Genomic DNA, 26,008 nt, shown 5'->3' with positions numbered 1-26,008 from the left:
CCTGAACCTTGTCCAAGAAGCTTTAGCTACCTAAACTTAACCAAACCTTAACCATAGAGGTGGCCGATCAGAAAGCGCTCTGTGTGGGTTGCAGACCTGGATTGGCCAACGGGAGCACGGGAGAATTTCCGGTGGCCTGGCGAGCTGGTTGGCGTGCACATACACATCAACACAACGTTCAGTCAGTGCGTGTGTGTGTGTGTGTGTGTGTGTGTGGCCGAGCAGTGTGGAGAAAAAATGGACAGCAGAGGAAAAAGAGAGAACCAGAGAAAGAGAAAAGGTAGAGCTGAGAGGGAGCGCATTAAAAGGAGAAAAGCGGAAAAGAGGAAAGTGTTGCTAAATGCTGTAAAATTACAGATATGTTCACGAGCAAGGGACGTGGTTGGCGTCTAAAAAAGAAAAAACACTAAAAACTAGCAGCACGTCGCATCACAACTACCGTTCCCGAGTTGATTCTATGTTTTAAAAAACTTAAGAAAGAAAGAAAGACTCTTTTCTGTCAGGTGGAAGTGACTCAGAGCTACCAGAGCACTTGGTACTTGGCTGTTTTGAACTATTTTGGATGTTTTTTAAAACTAAAAGGAATATAAGATATGTTACTGGCGTAAATAGTAAACAGTAAAGTATACTTTATCTATGTAAAGCACCTTTGGTGAACATTTTTTTTTTAGAGTGCTATAAATACATAAAATGACTTGTGATTGTCGGACCAATGCTGGATTTCTGGGGCAGCTATCTATTTTGATATTTAAGAGTTTAAAAAATCTGGTAACGATATATATTGGCCAATGCTGATTTTTTTAAATCTAAACACATAATATAAACATTTTAACAACGATCTCTTAAATTTGTATTTTTAAGGAAGTGTGACCAAGATACGATATTTCACAGTTAATCAATAAACTTCCCAGAGACTTTAACTCATCAGCCAACATACGATATGATATATATATCTGTAAATAAGCTAATATTGGCTGACATATAGACCCAGACAATGTATTGGTTGGACTGTATAGTATATAATATTATAGATCTGAAATGATTGGTAAATTAATTGACTAATTGATGTTGATCATCGATTTTTCGAGCAAAAATGGCCAAAATTCATCTTATGCGATACTACAGTGAATATCTTCGGGTTTTGGATTGTTTGTTAGACAAAACAAATCATGTGAAGATGAAGTCACTTTGGGTTTCCAGGACATTGTGATGGTCATTTTTCACTATTTTCCTGATATTTTGTGGACCAGTCGAGATTATGTTCATCGAGAACATTATAGTAACAGCCCTAAATAATATAATGTCAATCATTAAGTATAATACAATATATTGTAAGAATGATAATAATAATAAAAATAATAATTGAATTCTTGTATTAAACTTGTACAGATATTGGCAGCATAATAATAATCATAATATTCCTTAATTTCCATGTCTTTATGAACTCAAAATTCTGTGCCGTGCTTACGATAGTGATTGCAGAAATAAAACAATAACCAGCAATAATCTGTCATGGATGTTAAAACAACCTCAGTCCACAACAACAGGCACACAAAGAGCGAGCGGAGCAGGGACCCACCCTGTCAGCATGCGAGAGGAGCCTCCTCCTACTACTTACTACCTCGAGGTGTCCACAACAACAACACACAGAGACAGAGGGGGAGAGACGGGGAGAGACGGGCAGCAGGATGGATATGAGGGAGCAGTGGAGGAGTAATCCATCAAAGAGGGGGAAAAAGGTGGAATCAGCAGAGAGAGAGAGAGAGCTCCCACTGGGAAATGGCTTTTCTCCAGGGGGGAAGATGGAGATGGAGAGAAAACTCACGTCAGTATTAGCAGAAATTAAGCTTTAGTACAACCTGAACACCACTCCCTGACACAACAAAAACCACTTCTGGCCAAAAAAAAAAAAATCACACACTCCACCATGCTCCACCATGCTCCACCATGCTCCACCTGCTCCACCTCCACTGCCCCCCTCTCCAGATCCAGCTCCCTCACACTCCTCATACTCTCTGTTCCATGTGGCTCTCCATCTATTCATTTACCTTTTTGGGTCTCTTTTTCCTCTGTCCCAGCCCATTGAGGCGATCGCTGGGGTCCAGCCTGTAGTGGGAGTGGTTGTCCTCACTCATTCTCTCCTCAAAACTACCACTTTCACTCCAGTTTATTCCTCCTCTTTTTCTCTTCTCTCTATCCACTCGTCTCGTCTCTTTCCCCCTCCTCAGTGAAACGAAGCGAGCCGACCTCTCTCCTCTCTGGTCCTCGCTCTCTGGCTGTGTGGAGCGCTGAGCCAGGCAGAGGGGGGGGGGAGTGGTCCGGGAGGGGGAGGAGAGACGAGTGAGGGGAGAGAGGAGGGAGCACAATGGTGTTGCTATGGCAGCAGCTGCCACCAGTGTTTATCTGGTAACCTCGCTGGCGCACCAAAATAGTCACAGCACGCGCATGAACACACACACACACACACACACCCTCAGCAGCCACATGTGTGTCTGTAAGCAGCTTCTAGTTTTCTTCCACGATTCTTGTTCCCTTTATAACAACCATTAAAACCAGACCAGTAAGGTGAAACACTGGTTTGAGTTGCAGAATCCAAAGCATAACTGACAGCTCAAACATGACCCTGAGTGAGTGATGATACGAGAATCAAAAACAAGATCAAATTTTAATCTCACTGTTATGAGGGCGTTCAAAGATAACAGTGGTAAATGAAACCAAGACATAAAAATGAAAATATGCATGAAAACAACAACTGTGTGTGAACGTGGATGTGTGGATGACACTCGATCATTATGCCACTTATAGATATAGATGACATATGAGCTAAATGAAGTAGTGCTGACACGATTTGACTAATTGATTAATCAATAAAAACAATGCCAAGCGACATTGTACGCGATATTTAGCGTACAATGATATAAACCAGAGCTCATTTTTGTCTTTGTATCATTGCAAATTAAACACACTAGTGAATACGTTTCTTAATTTTATTGTGTATTATTTGTGTTTTTGCAATGAAAGTGTTGCAATAAAGATGTTGTCTTCATTTGCTTGTGTTTCCGTCTTGCTGCAGTGTGTTGAGCTCTCTCAGCCACCGTACTTACCTCACAATTTTCTGACACTTCATAGACGAAACAATTCACTGTTTGATTTGATTTGATTGAAAAATTCCCAACAAATAATAATGATAATCAAATTTCCGTTAGTTGCAGCTAGAGGTTTGCCGGTTTTAGTATAAACCGGGGTAAAACATACTGATGGTAACAGCGCCAAAAATGTATCTTATTATCAAAATCTAAGAGAAACAGACACTGTGCTGATGTCATTTCCAGTCAACTGTGCCAAACTGTTAACAACAACATGCTGGTGTTTCTGGTGTTTTTAAGTGTATTTTATGTTCGTTGCATCGTGCGTTTCACTGATCAGTGTTTGTTAGGTCTGATCAAATCCAAGGCGAACACGGTGTGAAGTCATTTGAATTTATTTCAGGAAAGTTGGATGAATATGGTGATAATACCGTTTATCGTGATACAGTGTGAAAATTTGATACCGGCACATCCCCAGTTACAGCCCTGATGCAAAGATTTTCCATCACTGCATTACCAGCTGTTCACTTCAGAACTCACAAAATGTCACAATGTGTAATAGTGCATGCACAAAAAGACATCAAGTATTTACATTTAATGAAATAATGCAGCCACAAAATAGCATGTCAACATAAGCATCATGTATATTAATTGTTGGAACAAGCAGACAGAATATTTTACGCGATTTTGTGTCAAACAGTGTAGGAGTTATTGCTTAATCTTGTTGATTTCTTTTTTCAATTGACTGATGATTGATTGCATACTTTGGTCTGTAAAATGTCAGGAAATCATTAAAAAAGTCCATCGCAGTTTCCCGGGGCCCAAAGTGACGTGTTTAAATGTGTTGTTTTGTCCGACCAACCCTCCAAAACCCAAACATATTCAGCTTACAATGACACAAAAGAGAGAAAAGAAGAAAATCATCATATTTGAAAAGGCGGACACAGAAAATGTTTGGCATTTTTGCTTCATACAAAAGACAAAAAAGAACTAATCAGTTACCAAAAGTGTTGGCCTACAGCAGAAGCTAAGTTTGGAAACAGCTAACCTGACTGGATGTAGCATGTAACATGTGTCCCTGCTCGAATGTGAAACAGGAGCCAGTATGTTTGGATCCCTCCTTTATAGATTCAGTCAATAAACTTCCACCCAGTGAGGATTACATACCCAGACACACACAGCACATCCACACCGCCTTGTCAGTCTTTGTTGTCTGAAGGCAGCCAGGTCTTAAATCCATGTGTACCCACACACCCCTCCCTCACACACACACAGGCAGCTTGATTTCCTGTGTGTTAATGATGGCCCCTGGCTATGGGCTCCCAGTCACAGCAGACTGAAGCTGCATCCCTTTAATGGTGATGAAAAATGTAGTTATTTGTTGTTCATATTCTCAATCAGCATCTCATCCTCACATCTACACTAAAATAAGAAGTGTTTAAAAAATGGGACCGAGAGTGTGAATATTGTAGTTAATACATTTTTGTCTATTGTTTATGGAACCTTCTCCTTTTGTCCAGATTTTTCATGCCCTTCGTTTTGGCACTCATGACCTCCACATTCCATCTCTGTCTGTCTTACTCTTGGATCAGTCACACACACACACACACACACACACACACACACACGTTAACACCTGCTCCTGTCAGCTGCTCTGACAGCTCCTGGTGTGTGTGAGTGTGTGAGGTGAGTTAAGGTGACTATAAGGGAGAAACAGACACTCTCTCCTCTGGATGACAGCCAGTGGCGATCAGCTCTGTATGGAGCAGGGCTGTAGCCAGGATTTTAGAGGTACTCAGGTCATGAGTCCCCCCAATGCACACCAGTTTTACAAAGTAACGCGTTACTGTAATTCCACTACTACACTACATGTAACTAATTACTTTTTCAAATTAAATAACTTGAAATTTAAATGGGCTCATTACTCGTTACTTTTCGTCTTACCTGAAAAAATTCCCCGGATTTTCTGATTTATGATCTAATGTCCCCCGACCTTAGGGTGGTGGGAGCTTTGCTTTTCATCACAGTGATTGTAATGTTTCTAATATAAACTGAAACTCGGGTTCATCAACTACTGTAGGAACGCTCAGTAACGTACATCCAGCTTCGTGCGGGTCTTCTACTAAATCCTATTGTCTAACTGCCTAAGCTTACAGGTAGGAACACTAGTCGTTGCTGCCCTCTGGTGGTCAGGAGTATTAATAACTCCTGTCAGTGATAACGGGTACAATGATACATATAATTTGACAGTTGTCACTAAAATAATAAAGCTGTGTGTGCATTCATAAGAGAACTGAAGCAGACAAAGTAGCGCAAAAGTTACTTTCAATAGTAACTAATTACTTTTATATACAGTAATTGGTAAAGTAATTCAATTAGTTTTGAGAGAAGTAACTGGTAACTGTAACAAATTACAAAATTTCAGTAACTTGCCGAACACTGATGCACCCCCACCTCCCATGCCAATATTTTTGACTAGACGTCAAATATTAAGTCTATAATAAAAGAAATACACCCAAATAAAGTTTGTTTTTATTTTGATTGGTCATATTTAATTATTTGGTTAACTGCTCACTTATATTATGTGTAAACATTTATCTTCCAACATGGTCTAAATATTATTCAAAAATCTTTCCAACACTGCCAGGAGTAAATTTATAGTGGGGAAAATCTGACTAATTCATTTTTTTATTTTTTGTTTAACCAAAAATTTGTCACATTCAAAAAATATTAAGTTTAAAAATACTGGAAACTGCAAATTCCATTAAAAATACAGAGGACGTGACCGCAGTGTCCTCAGTGATAGCTACAGCCCTGCCATGGAGCAGTACACAGCATATTGCCACTTCATGGGATCCAATAAAAAACACCTCGTCTTTGTAATAAATGCAACTTTAATATAAGATGTCTTGAGACAAATGGCTAGATTTTCATGAAATTTGCTGTGTACATTTATGGTGCCCAGAAGATGATACCTAATGTTTTGTGATGTGTTCCTGATATTTCCTCTAGTGCCACCATCAGGCCAAAATGTACACTTCTACACCAAAAAATATAATCTAAAATGAAGACTGTCATGAAATTTACTGAGCATATTCATTCTCCCCAGAAGATGGACACTCAATGAGCTATCCTCTAGTGTCAGCTTGAGAATAAAATGTCAACTCTCTACACTAGATATTGGATTAGACCCATTAGATTAGAGATTCATGATCCCCAGAGGATCAACCAAAAATGTTTTTTGGTTGTTTGTATTTTGAACCAGTCCTTTAAAATATCTCAACATCTACCAGATTGCAATCAGATTATCTATGGATATTCAAGGTCCTAAGAGGGTGATTCATAATGATTTTGGTGACCTTTCTTCTAGCTCCAGCTTCAGGCTGAAAGTTCCACTTCTACACAAGAAAAATCTAAATCTAATGGGCAAATTGCCATAAAATGTACAGAGTTTATTCATGCTCCCCAGAAGATGGACCCATTCTTCTTTTTTGGACACTAGTACTACTCTCGAACCAAAGTGTCACCACTGCACACTAGGTATTGAATATTAATCAAGTGGATATTCATGATCCCCAGAGGATCAACCCTTATTCACAAACTAGTGTTGAAACGATTTGACAATTAACCAATTAGGTGATCAACAAAACATTTATCAACAACAATTTTGGGTTTTTATTTATTAAGAAAAAATCTCAAATATTTTCTGGTTCCAGCTTCTCAAATTTTAACATGTGCTGCTTTTTTCTCTTTTATATCATTGTAAATTGAATCTTTGGGTTTTGAACTGTTGTTCACCACTGTTGGTCAGAAAAACAAGTAATCTGCAGACGTCATCTTGGGCTCTGGGAACGTAATGGCCATTTTTCACTATTTTCTGACATTTTACAGACTAAATGACTAACAAGTTTATAAATAAGTGTTAGTTACAGCTCTACCACCAACCTTTCAAACCTGCACCCTTTCACGTGCAAATGTACCACTACCGTGTGTTTATGTGTTGCAACCTGTTACTGGCATCAGTCTTGCCAATGCCAGAGGGCACACCTGTGTGTTGGCACCTCCCAGCAGTGAGGAGGGAGGGAGACAGGAGCAGATGGAGGAGAGGACGAGGAGGAAAAGTTAGACAGAAAGTGTATGATGTGTGCACGTTAGGGGTTCTGCCCGTGTTCACGTGTCGACTTGCATCAAATCAACTCTCCTGACCAGACCAAACCGCTAGGAATACTGTCATTATCATCAAACACAAGCAGATATGTTAATCGTACACCTTATTAGCCCAACACCATCTGTTGCATTTCTGTGCAGCAGACTTCACATTTACATCTTCCTGGGGTCTTACAGAGGTAAACATTCAGTCAGCATGGGACACTTCACTCCTCTGTAGCTGTACACTGTCACACTGCATATTTTCTACAGATCAAGTCTACTCTTTTTCAAACAGTCACTAATTTTTTATTTTTTTTAATTAAGTAACTTTAAAACAACATGACATGGGCACTTGAACTTCCTGGAAAACAGTGCATCGTCAGCAGTGACCTCATACTGCATTAGAGGGAGTAACCAAAAGTTCAACAGATGAAGTTATCACAAATGTTTCAACAATGCCGCTTTTCTGCCACCAAATTGCTGTGTTTTTTCATAACTGATTGCCTATTGGTTTACAGTAGGGATTGATCACTCACTGTCTGAATCCAACATCATACTGTTTCAACAGAATTTCATGGGACTTCTCACTTACTCAATGTAATAAAAAAGCTATTGTAGGATTTCCATATACTAGTTTATTGGACTTCTGCCATATTGTAAGGTGATATACGTTACATAATGTATGTAGCAAAATCCTAGTCTTGAAAATTATAATAAATCACACTGTATTGTCAGCAGAGATTCTATCTGTGGTATTTTGCATCAATTATGTGTTTATTGCTGTATGTAGCCTACAGTGTGTGTTTGTGTCGGATGTGTATCTCAGCTCCAAATCAATCGCCCGGAAGGAACAAATAATTAACTTAAATTTGATTACTGCATTTTCCATAGAGCGATAAATGCAGATGCTCCAACTAGGGAGCCAGGGAGCTTAAATCACACACATAATTAAACAAGAGGAAATGTCTTGTTTTCAAGACCAACAATATGTTTTTAATAAGAAAAAGCTGCTATTCTTACAGCCTTACTTGCCTTGGTAGGGCTAAATATCTTAAGTTTGACCTCAGGGTGGTCCTAGAGAGAAGGTTAAGGGATAAATAAAAAAGGTTTATCTCTTTTAAAGCATGAACATGCTGAGCCCCAGTGGTCACATCCCACTGGGGGGCTTGTATATCCCATCTGGCCTGGGAACACCTCAGGATTCTACACGAAGGGCTGGAGGCTGGAGGATGAAGCTGGGGAGAGGGACTGGAAAGGGATCCTTACATGGATGGATGGATGGATGGATGGATGGATGGATGGATGGATGGAAGGGATGGATGTCTAAAGTTGATTGAAATCTGCCCAGCAGTTTTTTAAATTACTTGTCATGGACTGAAGAGTTAGTCAAGGGGACCTTTTGACCTGAAGAACAATTAGAATTATCCTCTGTGGACCTTGAATATCCAGACTGAATTTTCTGGTAATCTGGCCAGAAAATGTCGAGATGCTTTGCTGTTGAATTAGGTGTTGGAGGTAGGGGTGTCGGGATATACCGGTATTGACAATAATAGTGATATTTAAAAATTAAATATTGATATCATGTAAATAATACACATATGATAATATTGTGTAAATAATCCAGCACCTCTTAAAGGTTCTTTAAAAGGCCCTGGATTATTCTAATCCAATGCACATCTTTTTGTCAAATTCAGCAAATATCTCCTCACTGTCTGCTAGCTGTCCGTTCAGTATGTGCGCTGAAAAAACCTCCGGTGTGTGTACACAGCCCTGGTTCTGTAAATGGGAAACACACAAAGTGGCTCGGACCGAGCCACACAACACTATTCCAGCCATGATTTGTGTGTCAGGTAACGTTAAACGCCTTGCCCACGGACATTCAGCTTACGTTCTAGTTTGCTGAGATCTGCTGTTGTTGTGATGTTAGCTACAGCAGCAGGAGAGTTGTGAGTATCGCTGTCTGGAGCTGCTGTGCTGGCTCTGGGAAACCGTCTCATCCTCTCTGGCTGTTAGCTTCGCAGCAGCAACTGTAGCGACAGTTTGCTAACCCACAACCTAGCTAAGCTAACCTACAACCTAGCTAAGCTAACCTACAACCTAGCTAATGTTAGTTACATTACTTGCTGTGCCATTGTTCACGCTATATCATGGTATTTGTCATGGTATTGGATTTCTCCAGAATCGCATACTCCAACTTTAAATAATTTCCGTTTCTTTCCGTTCTCGCTTTGTCATAGTAGGTGGAGGTAAGGCACCTTAACACTGGTTGCCACCTGCCATAAAACGTAAAAAAGAAGAAGCAGTAACTAGCTAACTTTTAGCTAGTTTTTAGCTAGCTAACTTTTGTCATATTTTCTATAGATACCGCGATAATATTGTTTTTGTCAATTCTTTTGGCCATGATAATAGTTTAGTGAAAATCTGATATTGTGACAGCCCTGGTTGGACGGATGTAAAGCCGAACAACATTGCCACTCTTCGTAAATTTGATGATCACATACTTACCATTAATCAATGTCTGATTAACAACTACGATGACTGGTTAGTAATTAACACTTTTAATTTGAACACATTTAATAGGTCTATGTAACAGCATGGGACTGGACACAGCCTGTGCTTATGATGTCACAAGCACAGGATGGACTTAAAGCAACCACAACCTCGCGCAGCCCACTGCTCGTTTTGATTCAATTGAAATCACATATTTTCTGAAATAAACAATGTACTCTTTATCTGGCACTTGATCAGATGGTGACAAAACTAGGAAAATATTGCCACTTGCAAGATGGCAAAGCACTCCAGCAGGTATGTGGTCACTGTAGATGAAGAGCTCCTGAAGAGTTCAATACCCATGAAATCAAAGGCTTTTTCAGTCCTGTATGTAGCAGTGGACAGTTTTAGAGTATTCCTTATGCTGGTAGAAAAGATATCTCTCTCTTTATACCGCATCAAAGCAGAAGACAACCACTGAAATATTAAAAAACAACCTTTTGGATTGACACTTTTTTGGCCTACAAAAACTCGTGACACATGACTACATCCAGTATGTACTCACGACTTGGACATTTATCTGCAATTCCATGAACACCGCAGAAAGATTTAACAGGATTTTATTGCAAATACAGCTTAGGAACAGTCATTAAAATTTAACAACAGCAATATGTTTGTGCAAGCAACACAATTATTTTCTAATGAGACACTGTCAGCAATTATACTCCCCTCTGGCTGATTTTTGCCAACAGAACAAGGCAGTCCAAGTAGCATACACACACACACACACACACACACACACACACACACACACACACACACAGTCAAATGACATTTTCTATCAGTTAAAAGAACGTTGTCAGTTTCAATGACTTTGCTGTCATCAAATCTCCATTTCTTTAAAGCCATTCAGGTGTTGTATTGCTTCCCCTTGTTACTGTCATAACATCCATAAATGGTTTCCCCGCCTTTCATTTTGACAGGGAGAGATTTGATATCGTACAATAAGAACAAGAAGCTGACTGACACTGTCTATTGCAGGCCTCTTGTGGTCATGCAAACAAAGGTGGAAGTAGGGTGGTGTTGTTAAGGCCTCAGTATGTATAACATATCATCCGACCACATCTAAAGGCAAAAGTGTTTATACCTTTCCTGAAATTGTATGAAGAATAAAAGACTTCAGAGATGTTTAAACCCTGCCTACTTTCACACCCCCTCAAAACTGAAGAAGTGGGTATGATTCCGCTATCTAAGAGGGGCTTTAGTACTTTAATTGAAGCATACTGAGGCGTTTATAGCATTGCAGAATCTCTTAAGCTGGGCAGACACTATGTGTTGGCAAACTTGAGCGTGTATACAGCAGGGAACTTGACAGAGTAAGTAAGAAGTAAGTACGTAAAACTTTCTAGCGATTATTGCTGTGGACTTATTTGGAGAAGCTATAATAATAATATTGCATGATAATAATTTCTCTACAAATCTGTGCATGCAAAACTATTTTTTCTGTGCTCAAAATGTCCCATTACGCACTCAGAATTGAGACACAAAGATAATGCCATAAGTGTGGCAAATGATTGAGAGACCAAGAATCTTCAACATACATGTAACATCTGAGTATTGCATTAATGTAAACCTGAAAAAATGTGAACCTATCCTTTAATGGGGATTAAAACAAATGAAAGCTGGGGATTGAGTGCCTTATTTATACCCTAAATTTTCATATATTAAACAGTTTTGACAGTAGCTGTACATGAAGGGAATGTGTTCATCTTTTATTTTGCAAAGCCCCATGATTGAAACCAGAATCCCCCTGCTCACAAACCTGCATTTCCAAACAGGTGAGGCATTGAGTATTATATCTGTATTGTGTATCAGAGCTCTTGATGTTGGACCATGCGCTGTACAGTATGTGTATGTGAGATGTTTGCTTTTAAAGGTGGGTACGTCTATTTCTTCCACTTCAAAAGTCGGCCATATGTACAACAAAACAATACTGGAGCACTGAGTGTTCTTCTGCTAGCAATAATAATCACTATGGAGTTACATACACAAGCACTGATTGGCTACTGATCTGGCTATGTGGATGCTGAGACCCAGCTTAACCAAGTAAATGCACGAAAGCTGGAGTGTGTTTAATGTGTGTGCATGTGTGTGTGTGTATGTGTGTGCACGAGAACTGTGTACTAAAGCCAAAACAAGGGAATTCTCTGTTCTACTCCTATTACATTAAAACACAAAGAAGAAGCCAAGATTCTTCACTTTATGACCCGAAGAAGTCTTTTCAAACTGTTTCCCAGACCAATTCTGAACACACACACACACACACACACACACACAGGCCTCAGTGACATTGACCTGGCCTGACGCCACTTCCATTAAGACGAAAAATATGTGTTACACACACATGCACACCAAGACAAAAGGAACTCCCACATTCCACTGAGCCAGTGAACGCCTCCCATGACACACACACACACACACACACACACACAGAAAAACATGTATAAAGGCTTCCCAGTGCAATAAAAGTGATTTAGCAGCAAACGCCTCAGAGTCCTAAAAAGTGACTTTGAGGGATGCTATTGTGGACGCGTCTGTCACACTTTAACAAGAGCTAGAGACAAATCTGCACTGACATGCAGGGAGGAGAGAGGAGCAGAGAGAGACAGCGATCCAGTGAAAATATAAGCTCAATGTCAAATGAAACAGAAAAACTGAAGAAATGAAGGAAAAATATCGGGATTCATTTTAAAAGCTGCTAGGTTTTAGGTGAGACCAGATCTACTGCCTGTGTGTTCTGTCCCTCTCCTTCAGTAATACTTGGAGTATTCTTTAAGAACAGGGGGATCCACTCTATGATTATGCACAAGTGTGGATTACTCAAAGGGCAAGAGGGGCAAATGCCCCGGGCCTCAAACCATAAAGGGCCCTGATAATCCACTGTTTCACACTGCCCAGTCTCACTACGAGTTACACTCATATTGGACAATTCTGCAGGACACGATTTCAGTCTAATACCAAGTCTAGTGCCAATACAGGAAGCAGTGTGGTGTTTAGTAGCGTGGAAAATGCAAGGGTGTGGAGGTAATGTGTTTTTAGAGCAGTCCTATAAGGTTGCACTATGTTTGTGTTTGGATGCAAAAAGTAGTCACCACCACTTGGAGGTTTTCATGTTTTATTGTTTCACAACATACAATCAAAGTAGATTTCATGTGGCTTTTTGAACCTGAGCAACAGAAAAAAACCATTTAATGTCAAAGTGAAAACAACAAAGGCATCTAAATAATAAAATGCAGATATAAGATATAATAAGTTTGCTATATATCCCACTCCCTTTAACAGGACACACCTAAATCATTATTGGTACAGCCAGTTGGTTTTAGAAGTCACATCATCAGTTAAATGGAGATAAGCTGTGTTTTAGCCGACCCTCAATGATATAACAAAATAACAGAAACACCTCTGTGTATAATGCGATACAGTTCAACAGCAGCACAAACTACATCCTCCAAAATGATCATACAGTTGAATGAAGACTTCTGAAACAGTTCCAACACAAACTGAACATTAGAACCTTCATGAAGGGAGCGCATATTGCAGGATTGTTGCATTAGACTGCATTAGTTTAAGCGAGGTGGGTCTAATAAACTGGCAACTGAGTGTATATGTACATACATGCACCAAAACACAGACACACCGAAACACCCAATGACCCCAGGTTACATCACTGATGATGTGTCTCAGTGCACCCTAGGGTGTGGCACAGGGATTTTGCTTCATATATCTTGTCTTAACTGTCTTGTGAAGCACTTTGTAACATATGTTTTGAGTGCTGGATAAAGTTTATTATTATGAGACCTGGATTCACATCCCATTATAAACATTTAATGTGAGCTTTTATTCATATTTAACCATAATGACAATCTTTCCCTTACCATGCAGCTTCATTAATCATTATTTTTTATTGACAGAGAAATAAATGATGACATGTAATGTAAAAAGGGTCGCTCATATTAATGAAACCACCGAGAATTATCTCTGCAGCTCTGTGTTAACTGTGTAGTTCAGTCTCACCACTCTAATCAATCTCATTTCCACTGGCACTCCCCCATTTTCAGAAAAGGTTTATGGCTCAATTTTATGATCCACAACCATCAGGTTTACAGTTGGTGACTGAGGGAACCTCCGTAGGCCTATCTGTAACTCTAAAATAACTGGGTTCATTGTAAGCAGGCAAACATCATGAAAATCTCCCTGTTCTGCATTTTAAAGCCCAGCCTGCTCTTTGTATCCCCGCCTTTTGTACCCCCTCAGTGAGGCACGTGCCCTGTCAGCTGGCTGCCTGCCTGGCAGCGAGGGAGGGGGGCATCTGGCCGAGCGCCAGGCTCTCTGAATATTTTATGAGGGGTGGGGAGGTGGTGAGGTGGGGGGCATCAAGGGAGGGGTGAATAAGGGGGAAATGAAATGGAGGGAGGAAGGGAGGTTATTAGGCAGTAATGGGGCAGTAAAGAAGTATCCATAAGCTTGAGTCTGACCATCATAAGAGAAAACTTCAGATAACATACAGTACTGTATACAGGTGGGCACTACTAGGATATGATAAAGATTAAAAATGTACTTCATAAGGATTTCTGTCTGTACACAAGTGAGTAAACTGTCTTTGGTGCACTTCCCTCCTACCACATCCTGGATTATGAGACAGTCTAACCTCTTGTAATTCCATCTCTACAAGCAAACGGTTATGTGTAATGTGCTCTGCTGACCTATGTGTACTTTTATCTTGTATAAAAGATATATATCTATATCTTGTTTTTAATGTTGTACAGCACTTTGGTTCCGTTTCGGTTGTTGGAAGGTGCTATAGAAATAAAGTTTGATTGATTGATGTGATTAGACTCAACTCATCTAACCTATTATGCAGTGTTGCTTTGGCTAACATTAGCATTATGCATATGGAGTCGTATTTGTGTCCACCTGATAAATGTAAGTCTAAGAGTCGCTCTCCTCTTAGCTCTGGTTTGGTTAAGAGTTGGTTATTAACTCTTGAGAAAAATATCTGGCTCTTTAGCTGTTAAATGCTCCACTATGTTCACCAGCTACTCGCTAATTCCGTGCTGAGCAGTTAGTGTACGGTGGGTTTATCAGAGCCTTTTAGATGAAAACTGCTGCCTGCTGCTGTAATTGAGGTGATAAGAGCGAGTTTGTGAGCCAGAAAACCAAAACAATGAGCTAAAAGAGGCTAAAACTTAAGGTTGCTCATTACGAGTGACCCCTTTCTCATTACCCATTGTCTTTTGATCCATTGTCAATATAAACAAATATTGATTAGTGCAGCTTTAATTTTATTCTATAGACCTTTTTTATAGTTTAACAAAGAACAATGCAGAATAAACTAAATGTGATTCACATAATTAAATACATTTTAATCTATTCTCACTCCAATTTAGCCATTTTTACTTACTTAAATTGTACACTTCTTTGGGACAGTTCTACATAGACCTGCAACTCAACAAGGTAGTCATTTTAACATGTGTAAATACTGTAGTTATATACAATATACTGTACATCACCAACACACCCACTCACACACTCTGAGACAGAGAATAACACTATCAGCTGCAGGGTCTAATGAGGCTATTGGCAGCTGCTGATGACCTGCACAGGACGGTGGCTAAAAAAAGCAATGATGAGGGATTGATTGGGCTAACAGGCTGATCCATAGTGTGACGATGTTACATCTGATCCAGCCTCTGATTCTGCCGACCAGGCAGCTGTGAGTGATGATGCAGAGTCAGATCAGCCATCTATTGATCCATCTCATAAAGGAGACGGTGATGATAATGATACCCATCTGTAATTCGTATCTAAAGGTTTTGATTAGGAGGAATCCAAATAAGGACACTAGAGAGCAAACTCAATACTGAGTCATTGTGAGCCGATGTGCTTCATTGTTTGCTCATATAAGTGTTCTCTAAAGTGTTGTTATCAAAACTGGAAATTAGCTGATATATAATTAGAAACATACTGTATGTGTTCAACTCTTCATATATCTTGATTTTTTTCTTGTAAATTGCATTATGTTTGTTGACATCTAAATATAGCCATGCCATTGGGAATCCCAACTTTAGAAAACTCGTTGAAGTCATTCTCAATTGTGAAAAAATTGATTTGGTTTGAACAGGGCGTCAAGGAAGCCATTTTTGTGAAAAAAGAGAACCCCTCTTTGAACAGAAATGGCGGCCTGAGATTCAATCTGCCCAAAGTCTATCACAGTGTATTATCACCTTGGTCACATGCTAATCAGGTACTTAACAGTGATGAGGTAGATGCAGCCAGAAAACAATAGGCCTGATTACTGATTACTGGGCCATCTTGGAAACCATTAGGTCAGTTTCAGGTGAAACTAGCTATTAACAGATACTCAGGCAGATTCCTTCCTGAGGGCGGGGCTTATGTAACACAGAGTAGCTTAAATTTCCAGTTCCCGTCCCATTTTTTTTTCACAATTGAGAATGACTTCCGGATGGGAGCCGAAACGTCTTGATTCTGAAAACAGTGTCCAGATGACGACGACTGAAACCTTTTCTACGATAGAACACTCCTGGACGAATGAGGGACTACACCGTTTTATATTTTTTAATGATTCACAAGAAGTACAATCACAAGAATTAAACGTGCTCTGGGGTTACAAAGTCATACGTTTTTCTGTCACTGTAAAGGTGCAGAGGCAGCTTGTAGCTGAAAGCAACATTCATTCGGGGGCTATAATCTGTGGACTGCAGCCGTCTTGCACCATGTTCTACAAATGCTTTACTAATCCCGACACAAACAAATCTTTGCCATATTTTCTGACAAATTGATGGCTTTTAACTTTGATACAATATAATACTTGGAGAAAAGAACATTGGGTTGGGGAAGGAGTGGGTGGGTGAGGTACTGATATGGATTTGACCAAGCAGTTAAGAGGCACTGGTTGTTAATTCTATAAATATTGCTACTTAGAATTTTGGTTATACCAATACTATCTAGCTCTGTCTCGTGTTGTTTTTGTCATGTGATACTATATGTTATGCCTCCGCGGGTCAAAACACATTTTGAAATGCAGTGTATACTGTAGGATCAAATAGAAAAATTTGCATAGATATTTTTATTTTAGATTTTTGATAAGTTAAAAAAAAATTACTTTAAAACTTCACTTAATTAGTTTAAATAAATATAACATAACTTAAATATAATTATGTAACATTTACTTAATATCTTCACAAATCTTTTACTTGATACTGGCGAGTCAGGTGTACTTGATATTACAGCAGTAAAATTTACTTAAAGAGTACTTTGTTACGAGGATTTTATCAAGTAAAGCCTACAAGTGATTTTTTTCAGTGTAGTATCAGTACAGCTTCTAAATATTCTGGAAAACAATATATTCGTTGATGTTCTGCACTTGACAGAGACAGCCCTGTATCTGCATTTGCCATCCTTGTCGTCAGGGGAGAGGAAAGTCCTCACTGGTACACCAACATGAAATTGTACTGTGTGTATCTAGGTAGTGTATGCGATTTGTGTATCTCCACCTGGGCTCCTGCTGAGCCACTTCCTCCCAGGCCCTCGGAAACAGCGTTGCTATAGTAATTGTATCTAAGTGAATAACCATAGCAACCATAGAGATGCTTTTGATGATCAAACAGGCCTGATGTTGTTAGAGGAGGTTGAGGAAAGGGAAGAGAAGAAAGCAGGGAATGGAGAGGGAGAACAGGAAGGCCAACGGACACAGAGAGGGAAGGGAGAGGAGAAAGAAAAGGCAAAGGGGAATGAACAAAAGAGAAGGGATTCCCTGAAGGCACTGCCACCCTTTCCAAATCCCTCTTGTCTAATAATTACCTGTCAGGGGTATACTGTGTCAGTAAGGCAGCACTTGTTTTCTGGCTTGCAATCAGCAGCAGTGGTGATAAGTAGCTGTTTCACCCATGCTGTGTTAAATTTAATACAGAGCTTAATTAGAGCCAAAGGAGATCATTCTCTTTCAAGTAACTGTGTGAGAGCTAGAGCTGTGCCTTTAGCTGGTTTTACTTAAAACACCAAATAATCCTCACAAAGGGCTTCATGTGCTGCTTTAGTACCTCACTGCTGCTTCAGACACTGAGACAGGGATCACCCGAGTTTAAAGTGGTAATCCATGAGGTCTTTGAATTTTTCATCAGTTTTATCTTTAAAGCGCCGCTATTTTTATATAAACAATGGATCAAATGACTGTGTAATGTGGAAGGTGTCACAGTGAGGAATTATCACTGAACTCTACAGTTCCCCTTAACTCCAAGGAACCGTTTAACATCTTTCAGCTCATTGTTTTGGTTTTCCAGCCCACAACTGTACTGTTTTGGTTCAGTCATCGCTTCCTGCAGCCGAAAGTGGATGTTTCCCAAGGAAAAAAAACTCAAATCCACTGCACAGTATACCTGCTCAGCACCAAACAGCAGACAGGCAAAGTGTAATCCCTCACTTTGCCTGTTTTGAGCTGGTGAACACAGTGGAGCATTTAGCAGCTAAAGAGCCCGATATTTCCCTCCAAACCAGAGCTACAAGGAGAGTGAAAATTAGAGGTGGACACAACTTTTTCATTTTAGCACTAACTTTAAATTACTATTCATTAGAATGTTTTTGTGATTGTGCCATCTTTTATATTACATATATATATATATATATATATATATATATATATATATATATATATATATATATGTGTGTGTGTGTGTGTGTGCAAAAGTGATGTCATCAAGCCATCGACCACGCGCCCGTGGTCCTCCCACATGTTTGAGACTTGGCGCCCACTGTGCGCACAGGGCTTTTCATTTCAAGATGGATGAGTCTGAAGGTTTTTTTGTTTGAACGTTCTGAAAACTGCATCTGTAGAACATGACATTAGTTCATTACAACACAACTGAGAACATGACTTCCACAAATACTGATAAAAGCAAATAACTTAAATTAAGAAGTAAAGTAATGAATTCATTTTTACTATTAATATGTCTCAAGGATTTTAAAAAAACAGACAATTTGTTTTTAAATTCTTTAAAAACAGGAGATCTTAAACATCTACTTTTGAGTAAATAATATTTTGCAGAATCAAATTTTTTACAGGATATTCAACCTTCGTTTCATTAGAACACATTTGTTGTTCCAAATGCTTGACTTCTTTCTTTTCAGGGATTGTATAACGAGGATAAAGTATGTCCACGAATAGATGTGAGTATCCAGTTATTTACAATTCTTCCTGGGCATTGAGGAGCTGTATAGCAGAGCGTGCAGCCATGTTTGGTCTGTGACATTCTTTCGGTGACTTCTTGCTTCTTCCCAGAATCTTTAGTTTGTACGCCCCCTGGTGTTTTGGCAACCCAATCGCCAGAATAAAATGTTCCCATTTATTCCCTTTAAGGTCTGGTTAGGTTTAGGTACAAAAACCACTTGGTTAGGCTTAGGGGAAAAAAAATCATGATTTGGGTCAAAATACTTGGTTTTGTTGCCACAAAAACAGCTACAAATGTCCCGACGTCTCGCTAAAAAATGTCTGGTTTTGTTTGTTGAAACGGGAAGCAGACAGTGGTCTCTGCTGGCTTTGCAACTCCATTCGTGTTGATCATAAACACCTCTGTGTGCGCTCATAGCTCACAAGTAGAAACAAAGCTCAGTTGAGGACTGTCCGCGCCTCACTGTAAAACCTTCTGAGGACGTAATTGAGCACTGTTCCTTCCTATTCACACTCGACCAACCAATGATGTAACTTAATCACTCAGTAAGTCAGGGACAGACTTTAGCGTTGATCTTTGCCGATATAGCAAAAAAAATAAATCACAAAAGAAAACACAACATTTTGCGATCAATAATTTGATCCACTTTCTCAAAACCAGTCCGAAACCCGATTCCGCCCCCCCCCCGCGCACACATTACAAAATCCAGTCAGTTCATCCTTCAAGTTAACAGCATCGTTTTTAAGAAAATGAGCTTACTCAGATATTTTCCAAGGAAAAGAGAAGCAGACCATACTGGGCTGGAAAATGACGTGCACAGTAGGAGTGGAACCGTACGTGTATTCGTCCCATTCAGTACAGGACGTTCGGTTCGGTATGCGACTTCCTCTGTTCGGTACGCTCTGTGACCCAAACTATTACTGTCAGAATCGTCTATTTATGTCGACTACTCGCACGCAGGAAACTGAAATTCTGGAGCACGAGTTTTACCCAGACAGTTTTGGCAACTCACCAGCTGCTGTCGGCTGTAGCATGCTAGTCGGCTTAGCCCCGTTAGCCACGTTAGCTCATGTAGTGTCGCTGCCTCCAAACAGCAAACACAAAAGAGAGACCAGAGCTGGAGGATCCTCCTTCTGTATGGGAGCATTACAGTTTCCTGGTTTCCCAGTGTCAAACCGTAGGCCGACATTGTTCAACTGAAGTTGGGTTTGTCTGTGGAAACACTTCAAACATGTACTGTTGAATATGTGGATTTTCTAACAAGGATTTGTGGACCAGAACCCTGAGGTTCCGGCTTCACTTCATCTCTTTAGCGGTATGCATCGCTGTCTGCCACAGGGTCAGTGTTGATGGCAGTGAAACATTTGGTAACTTTATGTTTTAATATAATTAGACATACTATTTCCTTGTTAGATCCTTCTTATTCCTCTAAACAAATTTCAGATGGTCAATTTGAAAAGTTTCTCTTCTAAGATTCAGAGGTTGGACTAACAGCTTGTGACCCTTCATGTGACACACTTGGTAAGAGAAAGAATACAGCAGGAGATGATTTTCTTAATCCTTACTGCTCCTCCACCCTCCATTTCCTCAAATCCAAATCCACAATCTGCCATACAGCCATGTGTTAGTGTGCTCATGAACATGATCCATGCTCAGAAAGCCAAAGAATCTATTTGGTCCTTGAGCCATAGCTGCACTGCAATTTTCCAGGACTTTCAGCTTGGACAATGCGAACAGACTCAGAGCAATTTGTCTTAATGTTGAAAAGAAAAAAGAAATCGCTTCAGATTTGTATTTCTCATACATTCACAGGTGGTGCTGCAACTGTGCTGTCAGACCAGAGGGGCGGGGAACCCTCATCTGTCCCGTCTCCAAGGAAACCCTTGTCTAGTTGTCTGTTGTCAGGGCAACAGGGCAAAGGGGAACGCAGGAGAAGAAAATACCAATGGAGAGGAGGGGGCCGGAGGATGATGAGGAGACGACAAAGACAGGCGGGGCCGCAGACGTTCTGTCAGCTGAGACCTTCGTGATTTCATTAAAAATGTACATACATGGTCAGAATAAATATGACGGAGCAGCTGTGTAGCAGTGCATATATGAATATGGTTCCAAAAATCTGTTTTAATGCTACTATTGAATTCTTGTTTCACTGCAATAAAAATGCAGTCATTCACTGGAGACCCAGTTCTTATGAAAATGTAAATAGATTTCTCTTTTCTCTTTTTTAGATTTATCTTGTTCCTTGCTATTTTCTGCCAAAATCCCTTAAGATATTTCTGCATTTGCTTTTTTCTCACTTCTTTTGATGTGGGAGGGGCTAAATTAGAAAAAGGCAATGTCACTTCCATGCACCAATCATAGTTTAGCAGCATTCAAATCGGAATCAGAAAAAAAAGGCACAGATTACGTTTATTAGGTATGTGGTCTGAAAGTACAGATAACTTCATGAAATGTATTTCAGGTTTTCATGTATACAATATAAAATGTCGGTGTTGCATGGTGTGTATATATAGCATATAAACCAGTTTATGACCAATTTAAAGACAATTCAAAAGAGCTATTAAGCCCTTTGGAGATACCGGACTGTGCAGACACATAAACAGCAACAGAAAACATTGGAGAAAAAAAGTAACAAAGTAACAAACTAACAGGTATGCAAGCACTACAAAAAGTTAGCTAGTTTTAGCTAGTTTTGGTATTTGTTCCTGCTCTTAATTATGTGTATTTTAGGTGTTGTCTGCTTTTATTTTCTCAGTCTTGCCTCACAACAGATGCTTGAGAGATGGACAAAAACCATCAACCTCCACCAGAAAAGTTAAATGATGAAATTAGAAGAATATGTTGGGGCTTTCTCATGAATATAATCTATTTTAATATAACATTAAAAATCTGTGCATTTCTAATTCCCACCATATTTTACTGATCCAAGTCTCTTCAACTTCTCACTAATTTCAGTTGGTGAATGGCTCCCTCTTGAGGATGCTCACTAACATTACATAACCACAGTTACTTTGCATGTGAGTAAAGCCGTTGAAAGAGCGTTAACCATTAAGTAGAATTACTTGGCAATTAAGCTTCCATTAAATATAAAATGGCTGTTCTGTGACCAGTAAACATGACTCCCAGTCTGAGGTTGATCCACTAGGAGGCAGTGTTCATACTGTGTTCAGTGAGATGACTGAACATTTTTCGTGTGTTATGTCCTCTCCCTCCCCTGACCTTCTCCACAGCACTCACGCCTGTTGTGACTGTACAGTGTTATTCCTGGCAGCAGCTCACATGACACACTGTGTCAAGTGTTCTGTCAAAGACACACAGAGCAGGAGAGATGTTTACTGCCCCTGTCAAAAATAACACAGTTTGCCATAAATAAAAGTGTGCAGCAGAAATCAGATCTGTGTTTGGAGCGGCAGCATGTGACTGGCATGGGCTGTGTTCACACAGAGAGAGTCACTGTAAAATCACCTTTGACTTTGTTGTACAGGAAGCCAAGCAGAAACATAAGAGCTGTAGTTCCTAGTAAAGGGCCACTCGACTGAATATAAATGTCAGATTCAGTTATGATTAGTATTACTCAGTCTGTGAAAACAGTTGTATAATGTCTTCTGTGGCTCTGGAGGAGCTTTGTCAAGTCTGAGAAGATAACCCCTGATGATGTCATCTGGGTTACCCTACACTAGCTTAGACTCGTCTGCTACACATTTTTAACAGAAAGCCTGCATTACAAATTCTGCAATTCTGCATCAGTATTGACCTTTATTTTAATCAGGCTCTCAAAAGTCTCCCAACTTTATTCAAGTGCAATACTAAATCAACTAGAGCAAACTTTTAAAATGTCAATACACTTGTAGCAGGGTATCTGCACATTTTTAAAGTACAAATAATTTAATGACGTTTTTAATACCTCTAAAAGGAAAACATAATACCATTACCGCAGCAAAAGAAATCGACACTGTTACTGAGTTTTATTGAATTTGAATAACTGAAATATGCAGTGCACATTAGCTAACATATTCGCAGTTGACAAATCATCTCTAGTACATACAGCCAAACTACCAGTAGCAGTGTACGACTCGATGGACATAGTCCTTTTTCGAGTGCTAGCATAGCGCTTGTGCTTTTGACATTTCATGTGAGAATCCGTGCTAACCATTGTTCGAAGTTTGAATGTTTTGCGACAAAGTTCACATCGCGCCTCGTACGAATCTTTGGAACTTCTTATTGAATTTGCATTACCGTGGCTGAGCCTGCATTGCTTGCTCGCAGCGTCGTGTTCTTGATGTTTTCCTTTCCCCCCACTGCAGCCCCCAAATTGGAAGCTAGATAAACACGTTCTTCTTCTAGGTTAAAATGCGGATCACAGCCTGTACACGAGGCGTACTACTGCAGCCTACCAAGTGGAGTGTACACTACCTATTTAACGTAGAAACAAATAGATATTAGATGCTGCGGAAATGGTCATTGAGTTTAATGGTCGAGTTTATTCCTGTGTGAAAGACACCATAAGGACACTGTCGTTTCAAGAACGACAGCATCAGTCGTTTTATCAAGTACCCCAAAACAACATCTGTTTACGTTCAAGTGTCAAAGCCCTCTAGTGGCCGTAGTCATTATGATGGTAGCAAAGGGAGCTTTGATTATTCATTTGGCCCCAGGATTAGGCTACTGTTGACAGATTAGTGGATGTGATATATTAACAGAGGATGTGCAATCATTTTGCAGCCAATTCATATTGAAGTTGGAAAAGTTTAGAGTTTGAGAAATTTCATGGGCGTGAATAGGCTATTTAGTTTGATAAAATAGTCAGGAGATATATTATATCTCATATTGTAGGCAGACAACTGTTGTCTTGCACTTATTCTGTGCAGGCCATTCTGTGCTTATTTATAGACTGGACACAGCCTACATATAACTGAACTGGCAATGTTGTAGCTGTTGTCAATAATGTTGCAGGGTTAGGGTTAATATTAACCCTAGCTAGGGCATTCCTTATCAAGAAAAATTTAACTTGCGAATGAAAAAACAATACTTCAAGCCCTTTTCTATGAATTCTATTGTCAGAAAATGCTTTGATATCCATGTTTTTCAAATCAAGAGACAAAACCATTTTTTTTAAAAGCCCCGTTTTTCATTTTCATTGAGAATAGGAAATCAATTGACATGAAGGTACATGGATTGAGGAAGTCAGGTGACGTTATAGAGTGAAATCATCTGCGTATGGAGGAGGTCAGGGTGGATGGGGTCAACGCTGGTTTGTTTTTATCATGACCCCAGTCATTCCCTAACCTTAACCACATGGTTATTATTGTAACCATGGCAATGACGTTCCCTGACCTTACCAATGTAGTTATGTTAAACCAAACCATGACCAAACCTAACCAACTTGTTTTTGTGGCTAACTCTAACCAAATATTAACCATTGCATTGTCACATCATAAAACACATTTATTTTTCAACAGTTTGTAACAGTTTTGGAAGGCCTGTTGATAGGGGTGTCAGATCAGAAACCACTTCTATGTGTCGTTCTGAAGGGCAGTTACAAGTAGTGCATTTTGACGTTTCATTTGGAGGACTTGTTGGGTATCTCCCAACTTGGTATCTCCAAGGAGTTGAGTCCATATTGGACAATTCCACACGTCACAATAAATGTCCAAACCCACCGTTCAGTGCCAATGCAGGAAGTGAAGTAGTGTGTCCTATATGTAGCGAGGCAGAGAGTACGAAGTGGTGGATAGATGTCTAGTGCATTGGACGAGACCAAAGTTCGCCTATCGTCACAGACCAACAATTAACATTCACATTTGCATTAACCATAACCATGATCTCTCATTAACCTTAACCAAGTGTGTAGTCGCTGAACCCTAACCATACCTTAACCATATTTTATTTGCCCTCACCATCATCTTCCCCTAACCTTAATTACATTATTAGTTGCCATGCACAGATATTAGAAAGCGGAAATTTGAAAAACTTAATGTAATTGGACGTTAAAAAACGTCACTGAACATAATCCAGGTTGTCCAATATCAATGTTCTTGTCTGGCAATATAAATGTACAGCTGCCTCTGATTTAGTACTTGTACATTAGATATCTTACGACCTGGATGACTGAAAATCTTCACAAACATTTTTAATGCCAAAGCTCTACAAGGTAACCAGAGACACTTCACATCTCCAGTGAAACCTATGATGGTAATCATAATAAGTTATATTAATAAGTACTTGTATGGAATCTGATCACAATGTCGCATCAGGGGCAGTGCCTGTTAAGGGCTTCAGGGGGAAAAAACAGTGTAGTGTTGATCAGTTAGACCAAAAGGATGTGGTCAACGCTCCATCATATCACAGACTTTCTTTTTAACCATCCATCCATCACTTTAGTTCAAAGCAACATCTCAACATTTACTAGATAACCATGAATCTCTAAAAGAATGGTCCACAGATGATGAACCTAATGGTTTAAATGACCTCCTGATCATATCATCTACGTACATTCAAAACACAGACTTGCACATGCCTGTTTATCAACTGTACACAAACATCTCTTACTGTACCTAAAGCCTATTATACACCTTCCTCCTGTCACTTCAATACGATTTCAAAATGGCATTGTGAATTACTTATGAAACCTTGAGAGACAGCTGACTGAGGAAATGAATGAGGTGATTGAAAGAATTTCAGTACAATGGTTATTATGTTAAATAGGCAGAGAAAATCATTTAATTAATCACAAGACCAATCCATCATGTAAGATTGTTAAATACATAGTTATATCAGTGTTAACACTATCTGTATGACTAACAGTGTCAGTACTTGCCTTGTTGTTATTACTTCAGCAGGGTATTTATTATCATATTAATTATGCGTAGTCAAGACAGCACACACAGATACAAACATATGACGGCTCTCTGAGGGCATCTTCATAAATAATTAATCCATCTGCTTAACAGCTTTACTCAAGGGGAACACAGCACACATAATGCACATTCACTCATTCACTCAGCTGTGTGTGTGTGTGTGTGTGTGTGTGTGTGTGTG

At 39.5% G+C, this 26,008-nt stretch overlaps 1 protein-coding gene across 2 annotated transcripts in view; it reads right to left on the bottom strand.

The window, feature by feature from the left end:
- ank2b (ankyrin 2b, neuronal) overlaps positions 1–26,008 on the bottom strand; it is a 249,205-nt gene that overhangs the window by 167,382 nt on the left and 55,815 nt on the right. The window contains exon 1 of one of the 2 annotated variants that reach the window (XM_044182975.1): positions 2,049–2,298. The exons of the other annotated variant lie outside the window; for it this stretch is intronic. Within the exon in view, the coding sequence (XP_044038910.1) occupies positions 2,049–2,135 (87 nt within the window). The 5' untranslated portion in view covers positions 2,136–2,298. Of the gene's footprint in view, positions 1–2,048; positions 2,299–26,008 lie in introns of those variants that run through there. 2 annotated transcript variants of the gene reach the window in all.

The sequence above is a fragment of the Siniperca chuatsi genome, linkage group LG22, assembly GCF_020085105.1.
Source record: "Siniperca chuatsi isolate FFG_IHB_CAS linkage group LG22, ASM2008510v1, whole genome shotgun sequence".
Classification (NCBI taxonomy): Eukaryota; Metazoa; Chordata; class Actinopteri; order Centrarchiformes; family Sinipercidae; genus Siniperca; species Siniperca chuatsi.
This window is presented reverse-complemented; position numbering and strand designations above follow the sequence as displayed.